This window comes from Geotrypetes seraphini, chromosome 2 (assembly GCF_902459505.1).
Source record: "Geotrypetes seraphini chromosome 2, aGeoSer1.1, whole genome shotgun sequence".
Taxonomy (NCBI): Eukaryota; Metazoa; Chordata; class Amphibia; order Gymnophiona; family Dermophiidae; genus Geotrypetes; species Geotrypetes seraphini.
The window spans coordinates 313,031,270-313,040,402 of NC_047085.1; the positions used below are offsets into that span (position 1 = coordinate 313,031,270).

At 39.4% G+C, this 9,133-nt stretch overlaps 1 protein-coding gene across 2 annotated transcripts in view; it reads left to right on the plus strand.

The window, feature by feature from the left end:
- MRPL3 (mitochondrial ribosomal protein L3) overlaps positions 1 to 8,687 on the plus strand; it is a 116,505-nt gene extending 107,818 nt beyond the window's left edge. For both annotated transcript variants that reach the window (XM_033930016.1, XM_033930017.1), the window contains one exon: positions 8,294 to 8,687. In XM_033930016.1, coding sequence (XP_033785907.1) covers positions 8,294 to 8,443 — 150 coding nt within the window. In that variant the 3' untranslated portion in view covers positions 8,444 to 8,687. The remainder of the gene's footprint in view (positions 1 to 8,293) is intronic.
- Positions 8,688 to 9,133: the final 446 nt, after the last annotated feature.

A 9,133-nucleotide genomic window follows, 5' to 3' on the forward strand; every position in this document is an offset into this window, starting at 1 on the left:
TTGGTCGCTACCGTGGCCGCCGTGAGTTCCGGTTTCTTCAGCTGCTGAGTGGCACCAAGCAAGAGCGCACTTTGGCTCTGCTGCTCGGCGCTGAACGGCTTCCTGACTGGTTCCCGCAAATTCTCTGGGGCAGAGAGTGATTCAGCTCCTGCAGATCCTGGACTGGGTGGTCAACTTTTTGAAAAACCACCTAGAGCCGACTCAGTGTCTGGAGTATCTCAGCATCCTGTTCAACACAAAGGAGAGCATGGATCTATCTGCTGGAGACTCTCAGAGAGAAACTCAGTTAAGGTTTTTCTCCACTTTCAAAACTTTTTTCTTTCTTATATGTCTCCTGCAATTTTAGTTTGTGTATACTGTATAGGGAAAGTATCAGTTATTTACTATAGTCAGGATGTTTCCTAAAGGTTTCTTATAGAGTACATTATCACTGTAGTGATTGATTTCAATTACCCCTGGTTAAATGTTACATCAGGGAGTGCTAGGGAGGTAAAATTCTTAAACGTCATAAATGACTGCTTCTTGGAACAACTGGTCAGTGGGATGCAAGACATAGTACTGGAGTTAACTGTGTTGGGTCCGCTGGGAAGCTGTGATCATAACTTGATCAAATTTGAGCTGATACCAAGAGTGACATTGCAAAAGAAATCAATTGTAGAGGCATGTAATTTTCAAAGGGCAACTGATAAAATGAGGAAAATGATTAAAAAGAAGCTAAAAGGATCAGTTGAAAAGGTTAGGACTGTAAACCAGGGGTGGATGTTAAATTTAAAAATGCCATCGTGGAAGCCCGGACCAAATGTATTCCATGTATTAGCAAAGGTGGAAAGAAGAAGAAACAAGAGCTGTCTTGCTTAAAAGGTGAAGTAAAAGGGGCTATTAGAACAAAAAAAAACATCCTTTAAAGAATGGAAAAAGGATCCAAATGAAAAAAATAATAGGAGACACAAGCACTGGCAAGTTAGATGCAAAGCATTGATAAAGAAAGCTAAGAAAGAATATGAAGAGAAACTTGCTGTGGGATCGTTGGATGATCAAGGAGCAAAAGGGGCGCTCAGGGAGGATAAGGCCATAGCAGAGAGACTGAATAAATTCTGTGCTTTGGTCTTTACGGAAGAAGATGTAAGAGATCTGCATGAACCAGAAATGGTTTTCAAGGGGGTGATGCGTAGGAACAAAGAAATCTCGGTGAATTTAGAAGATATAGTAAGCCAAATCAATAAGTTAAAAAGTGATAAGTCACCTGGACCGGATGGTATACATCCCAGGGTAATAAAAGAAATCAAACATGAAATTGTAACTTGTCACTAAAATCATCTGTAGTACCTGAAGATTGGAGGATAGCCAATGTTACACCAATTTTTAAAAAGGGTTTCAGGAGAGATCCAGGAATTATAGACTGGTAAGCCTGACTTCAGTACCGGGCAAAATGGTAGAAACAATTATAAAAAATAAAATTGTGGAACACGTAGATAAATATGATTTAATGAAACAGAGTCAGCATGGGTTCAGCCGAGGGAGATCTTGCATTACCAATTTGCTTGACTTCTTTGAAGGTGTGAATAAATATGTGGATAAAGGTGAGCTGATTGTAGTATATCTAGATTTTCAGAAAGTTTTTGACAGTCTTGTGAGACTGTGGGAACTCACACAGCCATTTTTAATCACGGCTTCCACAGGGTAAGAGTGTGGCAGATCACTCCTGCCCCGCTTGCGTTGGTCATAAGTCCAGGCAGTTGTTAAGCAGGTAGGTCGTAAAGTGAGGAATAGCTGTATGTTGCTGTGGCAACTAATATAGCAAGATTTAAAAGAGGATGAGATATGATCTTGGGGATGGAGAAGGGGAATAAAAAAAAATTAGGTAGACTTGTGAAAGCCATTTCATATCTTTGAAATAAGCAATGACACTGATCTACTTTTTGGGATCTTTTCAGTACTTGTGACTTGAACTTGGGCTGGCTGCTGTTAGAGACGGAATCCTGGGCTCAATGGACCTTGGTCTGACTCAGCAGGACTCATTTTATGTTCTTATGCATGAATTAGCTTTCTAGTAGAAGTGGTAGAAACCAAAATAAAAGTATTACATTTGAAGATGAGTAAATATTGAAGATTACAAAAAGTGAAAATGGGTAGATTAGATGGTCCTTATGGGTTTTATCTACCTTAATATTCTATGTTTCTATGACTACAGTGTTACTCAGATGGTTATTATATCTGTTGGGTGCCATGCATGCATTCTGTGTTTGTAATAACACAGGAAAGAGCAGAGATCTAAGAAATTAGGCACATTGCTTTATTGGTCTAATCTGTTGCCTATTGTAAAATTGTTCTGCGTCCAGAGGGATAATTAAGGGTTGTATTATATATAATTAAGGAGCATCATTTAAAACAACAAAGCTTTTTCTGACTGTTCAGTTTATGAAATAGTAGTTATTTGTTGTCATGGGCAAAGAATATGTAGCAGATATTTTTGAAACAATGATTGGACCATAAGTCATGTATTTGGCAGGGGAAGTTCTCTTGAATGTAAGGATTATGTGTCTCACTTTTTATCATAATCTGTTTTTCTAACAGTTTTATCCTTCTACATCTTTATCTGTCCCTTGCTTTCTCTTTGATGTGATGATGTATTTTTAAAAAATTTGGAGATTTGTTAAGTGGATGTTATGTAATCAATATAGCATCAGTTATAAATACAGCAATGCTCTAATAGTTAATTCTGTTTAATACTATCAGTTGTCATCCGAACTGAAATTAATCCCAGAATTCTAATTTAATCAAAGTACTTCTGTTCCACTTTGCCAATAAGCTGTAGGTGGATTACAGTCTGCAAATCCAAGAACCTCTTCCTATAAAAATGATACAGCAATATACATCCTCATAACTATAGTCACTAACACTCCCCCCCTTTTTATAGTTTATTTAAAATGTGTTATACCGCTTATCATACTTCTAAGCGGTGTATAGAATATATTTTTTAAAAAAGGAGAATTACAAGCTAATAATATAAAACTAAACGGACAAGACATTACAGACATATTGGAGTCGGAAGGATATGGGGGAAATCCATAAATTATAAAGAATAGTAAGACATTTAAGGGAAGTACAGTCGGAAGGGAGGATCTTGTTTGAGCAGTAATTGAAGGGTTGTTGTTTTGTTGTGGGCTTTTTTTAGTTTTTTTAATCTGGGCTAGCCCAGAAGAAAAATTTTCAGATTTCAAAAGCATTGGTGAATAGGAAGGATTTTATTTTTCTACTATAGCCCATAGCATGTTCCTTTACTAAGCCCCAATGCTCATGAGCATCAGAGCACTTACTGCGACTTAGTAAAAGAGGGAGATAAGTCTTACCTACTTATTTATTAAATAGAGTGCAAAAAGGGAACCCTTAACTGCCCTCCTAAAAGCATAGAAACATTTAGGGCTCCTTTTACAAAGGCGCGCTAATGTTTTAACGCGCGCTAAACCGCTGGACGCACTAGCCGCTACCACCTCCTCTTGAGCAGGTGGTAGTTTTTGGCCAGTGCGGGGGTTAGCCAGTGATGAAAAGCCACGTGCGTTAACCCCGCTAGCGCACCTTTGTAAAAGGAGCCCTTAATATCCTGAATATCACATGGTAACTTATTCCATAAATTGTTAATGATATTTAGCTAGTGACAATTTTATAGCAACCTGTTACAGAGGGAATCTTTAGACTTAATTTCCTGCATAGACCTCAGCTCCCATGGTGCTAAATATAGAGAGATCATATTCTGACAGTACTCGTGTGCCTAACCATAAATAATTTTAAAAACATTAGCAGTTTAAAGTATATTCTTGCCCTCACTGGCAGCCAATTCATCTTAAACAATCTGGATAACTACCCCCTAATGTAACTTTGTTGCATTCTGAATCATCTGAAATTATTGGTTATCCTTGGACAAGCAGGCAGCATATTCTCACATGTGGGTGACGTCATCCATGGAGCCCAGTACAGACAGTGTTAAGTGTACTGTCACTTTAAACTTCTTAAGAAGCTTCGAGACTGCCCATACCATGCACGTGCGAGTATCTTCCCGCTCGACTTTAGCTTGCAGTTCGTCAGTTCTTCGTTTTTCGCAAAGCAAAGAAGTTATTTTTTTTGGTTTCTGTCCAAATAGTTGCCTTCCTAGTCAATGTACTTTTCGCCTTTCGATTTGGTTTTCTTTTCTTTTTATTTTTAAGTAGTTTTGCTTTGGTTCTTTTTCTAAAAACAGGAGAAAAAAATGAATTTATTATTTTTTTGTTTCCTCAGTCAGGCCTTTTTCTCTACGGTTTTTCTCATTGGTTTTCCCTCTCAAGGTGTAACCATTGCATTTTTCGACTTGTCCACTGAGATTTTTCTTCACATGTCGAGGCCTTCTAGCAGGTTTAAAAGTGCACTTATTGCCAATGGCCCATCTCCATCACTGGTCCGCACAGCTGATGCATTCAGTGTCTGGGCCAGAACATTGAGTAAACACTTACATACGCTTTTCTACTTTACAAAAATATTCTCTTAAGGCTTGACACATCCAGCAAGAGAAGCTCTTTGGGCCAGCAATGACATCTGGTGACAAATCAATGCCATCGGTACAGATGGTACCGGCATCGACTCCTCCTTTGATGTTGGACGTTGTTCATACATTGAGAAAGCCTGCTAAGAAGCCGTCCTCTTCACAACTAGTGTTGCAAGCATCTTCCACATCGAGTCCCTCGATGCATGCCAAGCGTCGACACCATCGATCTCCTTCTGTACAGGCTGTGTCTCCTTCAGGGCGTGCTTCCTCATTGAGGTCACCCACCCCTTGACACCCAAACACCAATGGTACAGGTAGTTGAGCCAACGATACCAGTGCAGTCCTTCAAAGACAAACTGATGGAGTTCTTTCAGAGGGAGCTCGGTGACCTCTTTAAGCTTCATGCGGCACATATGCTTGCATCGGATCCCTCAGTACCAGCCCAGCCTGAGCATGGCACATCGAGACCCAAGGGTACAGCCTCCAGCTCTCCATCGAAGCATCAATGGACATCAAAATCCCACAGTACCAATGCTCACTCTTCTAATCCAAGTGAGCATTGCGCAGTACCAATTCATGTTCACCTCAACATAGATCAAGATCTAGATGTTCTCGACGTTGATCTTCATCGTCATCTTCATCTGACCAGTACTGATGTCAAAGAAGTTCTTCTTGACACTCCCATAGTCATCATATTCCTTAGACCAGGAAGCATCCTTCTTCTCCTTCTTGTAGAGAATCTCCTGGACTTGTAGATGTTGATTCTGATCTTTCTGTACAAAAACTGACACCAATCTTGAACCCACATTATCAGCTCCAGAGTTGTATGGCATCCCATTAGATACATCTCCTCCACTGCCATGACACAAAACTCCAGAAGGGCTTTCTTTCATGAAATTTATGAGGCAGATGGGGAAAGCTTTGCCTGTTAAACTGGAGTCAGACACTGAGCCCAGAGCAGAACTCTTTGAGGCGTTAGATTTTGACAAGCCTCCTAAAGAACTTCTCAAATTGCCTTTTCATGATCTATTTAAGGAAGTTCTGTTTAAGAACTGGGAGACTCCTCTCTCCCTTACCATAGCTCCAAGGAAGATTGACTCCCTGTACAGAATATAGCCTTGTCCTGGCTTTGATAAGCCGCAATTGCCATATCAGTCTTTGCAGGTTGAATCCATTCTTTAAAAATCCTCCAGACCAAGAGAATATGCTACTGCACCACTAGGGTGTGAAAACCACACCATGGATAAGTTTGGGCGTCGTCTCTTCCAGAACTCTTATGTTGACAAGTAGAGTTCTCAGCTATAACTTCTATATGTCATTTTATTGTAAATAACTTATGAAGAACTTGGCTGATTTTGAACAATATATTCCATCTGAGCGACTTCCAGTGTTCCAGGAGACTGCTCATAGCCTACTCCAAACCAGAAAGTTTATGGTAAGATCAACCTTTTTTTTTTTTTCCTTCTTTATTCATTTTCAAATTTGACAATAAGTGCACAAAATAATATATTTCAACAAGTTATTACACAATAGCACTTTGATATGTACTACATAAAAATCTAGTGATACGTTTACCCCCCCCCCCCCCCCACCTCCCAACCTTCATCATATTTTCAATCAGAATATACACATATTATAGAATATATTATAACATATTATGTAAAATTGTACCCAACACCCTCCCCCCTTTGGTGTGCCAAAAGAAGAAAAAGAAAAGAAGAAGAGAAGTGATGACTATTCACTACAATATTTTGTCAATGGCCCCCATATTTTTATAAATTTAGTATATGTCCCTCTTTGTATTGTATTGTATAGCCTACTCCAAACCAGAAAGTTTATGGTAAGATCAACTTTTGATGCATTTGATGTGACTTCCAGAGCATTTGCTATGTTTGTTGCTATGAGATGTCTTGCATGGCTACAAGTCTCTAACGTGGACAGTGGACATTAATGTTCAGGATCATTTTGCAAATATTCCCTGTCTTGGTGAAGAGCTCTTTGTCCCCAAAATTGAGGATGCCACTCAAAAGACTGGACCACCTTGATGGACTCCAAGGCTAAGACTCAGCCATCTTAACCCTTTCAGGACCATAAGGATCGTAGGCCAATTTTTGTGGTTTTGACGATATTTTTATGGTAAAAAGGGCTTGCAGATGCCAAAAAATTGATTTTTTTTGTGAAATATCATTATTTTATTTTTTTTAAATCAAACTTCTGGCTTATGGACAGTGTGGCAAGTGAATCTTCTCGTCAATCTGGCAACGACGCTAATGAATGAATGTCGGAACCAGTTTGTTTACATAAAGGCAGTATCATATGGAATCTGTACATATCAAATTTAGAACTGTAGACTATCCCAATCAAAATTTATAGGATTTTAAAGTTATGGGACAAATATGTCCCTTGGTCCTGAAAGGGTTAAGTCCTCCCAGAGACCTGCTTCCTATTCATATAAGAGGCATTATCCAACCACCTTGTCCTCTTCCAAACCCCCACCACAGAAGAGGCAAAAATTGCAGAAGCCTCAGACTTCAGCTTCTCAAAAACCAGCTCAGTCTTTTTTACATGCTTCTAGAGAGCATAGCTGCAATACGCCCATTTCAGCCACCTCCCCAACCCATCAGAAGCCAACTCTCTTATTTTAAACGCTGGACTCTCATTACCACAGATCTCTTGGTCCTCAAAGTCATATAGGAGGGTTACTCTCTTTATTTTATCACCATTCCTCCAAACAACCCTCCTAGAGAGTCCTCTTTCACATCTCAACAGATATCCCTTCTTCTTCAGGAAATCAAAGCTCTATTTCAACTAAATGCTATAGAGGTAGTACAGTACCCCCTTCCCAGAAAAATCAGGGGTTCTACTCCAGGTATTTCCTAATTCCAAAGAAGATGGGAGTTCTTCATCCCATTCTCGACCACTGAGCTCTCAACAAATATGTATATACTTTCTCTGGGGACTCTATACTCACTTCTAGAATGAAATGATTGGCTGTGCTTCCTAGACAAAGAGGTCTACACATATATTCCCATATATCTGGACTACAGAAAGATTCTTCATTTTTGTGTAGGTTGTCACCATCTTCAGTAGAAAGTTCTGCCATTTGGCCTTGCTTCATCTCCAAGAGTATTCACAAAGTGCTTAGTGGTAATAGTAGCAACCCTGCGTTCCCATAGATGCCTCCAGATTCATGAACTGTGATCGACTCGAGAGAAAGCATTTCATATCAACCTGTTAGAACTGTGAGCAATTTGCAATGCCCTGAAAACATTTCAGGATGTCTTTCCAACCAAGTCCTCTTTGTTCAAATCAGATTGAGCAAGGAATCTGTTAAGCCAAATGAATATTGTGAGGAAGAAAACAAGCTGATGTTTGAGTTTTTTTTCTATAAAGTCTAAAGAAGTGGAATAAAAGATAATTTAAGTATTAGCATTTCAGAGGTTCACATATTAGGTACTGGCAGTGGCAGCCTTATTATATTTGATTGAATAATTGTAATTTTTATGGTGTAGACTTTGTTTATGCTAAGGAGTGAGAAAAATAGCCATATAAATAGTACATCTTTGTACATCAGGCAGAAGTAAATGTGTGCCTAAGCTGATATTCCATTTGCTTGATACACTCTCTCAATTAAAGAGAGAATTATATTAGCATAACTGGACTGCCGCTTTCTTTATGTAAAGGGTGAGTTCCTTGGGTTTGCATGCATTACTGTCAGTGAATTACCAGTTGATTTATTAACACTGTTGTCTGTCTTCCTCTGTTCTCCTTTTCTAGGTCAGAGACTCCAATCTGCCAGCTTATCGAGGCCAAAGTGAAAACCTTCCATTCCCTACTTTTTTTGCTGATGGAGATGAAGAGCTTCCAGAAGACCTGTTTGATGATGAGATATTCCAGTTTAGTGAGCCCTCAGTCACATACTCTTAGCGCTGTTGGCCTCTTGTGGAAGAGGGGGAGTTTGTTTCCAGACATTCGGAAGAGCTGTTTGGCTTTAACCAGGAATTATCCTGCCTCACTAAGTGACATCTCTGTGTACTATTTTGGCCCAGCAACTCCTCTTTTTTTTTAGGTTTCCAGCACAGTTGGAGCTAGCCTTTCCTACATGATATTTGTGTGTGTTTCTTCCCTTTTTACTCACCCAACTCAGCAGTTTCTGAAGAATTCTTTGGCCCAAAATTATCAAACCTCTAAGGTCCACAGCAAGTACAAACTGCTAGAGTACCCTTTTTCCTGGGGATTATGAACATTGTTCTCACATAAAAATCCAAAATTAACTTGAAAGCCAAATCCAAGTCTCCTGTTTAATATATAGCAGCTAGTGCTCTATACCAGTGGCTCCCAACCCTATCCTGGAGGACCACCAGCCAGTCAGGTTTTCAGGATAGCCCTAAAGAATATGCATGGGACAGATTTGCATGTCTGTCACCTCCATGATATGCAAATCTCTCTTATGCATATTCATTAGGGCTATCCTGAAAAACCTGACTGGCTGGTGGTCCTCCAGGACAGGGTTGGGAACCACTGCTCTATACTAATATAGCAGGATTTATTTCATTATTACACAAAAATGTGTGGGAATTGGCCATTAAAATAAACATTATAAAGTGTGTTGAAGTA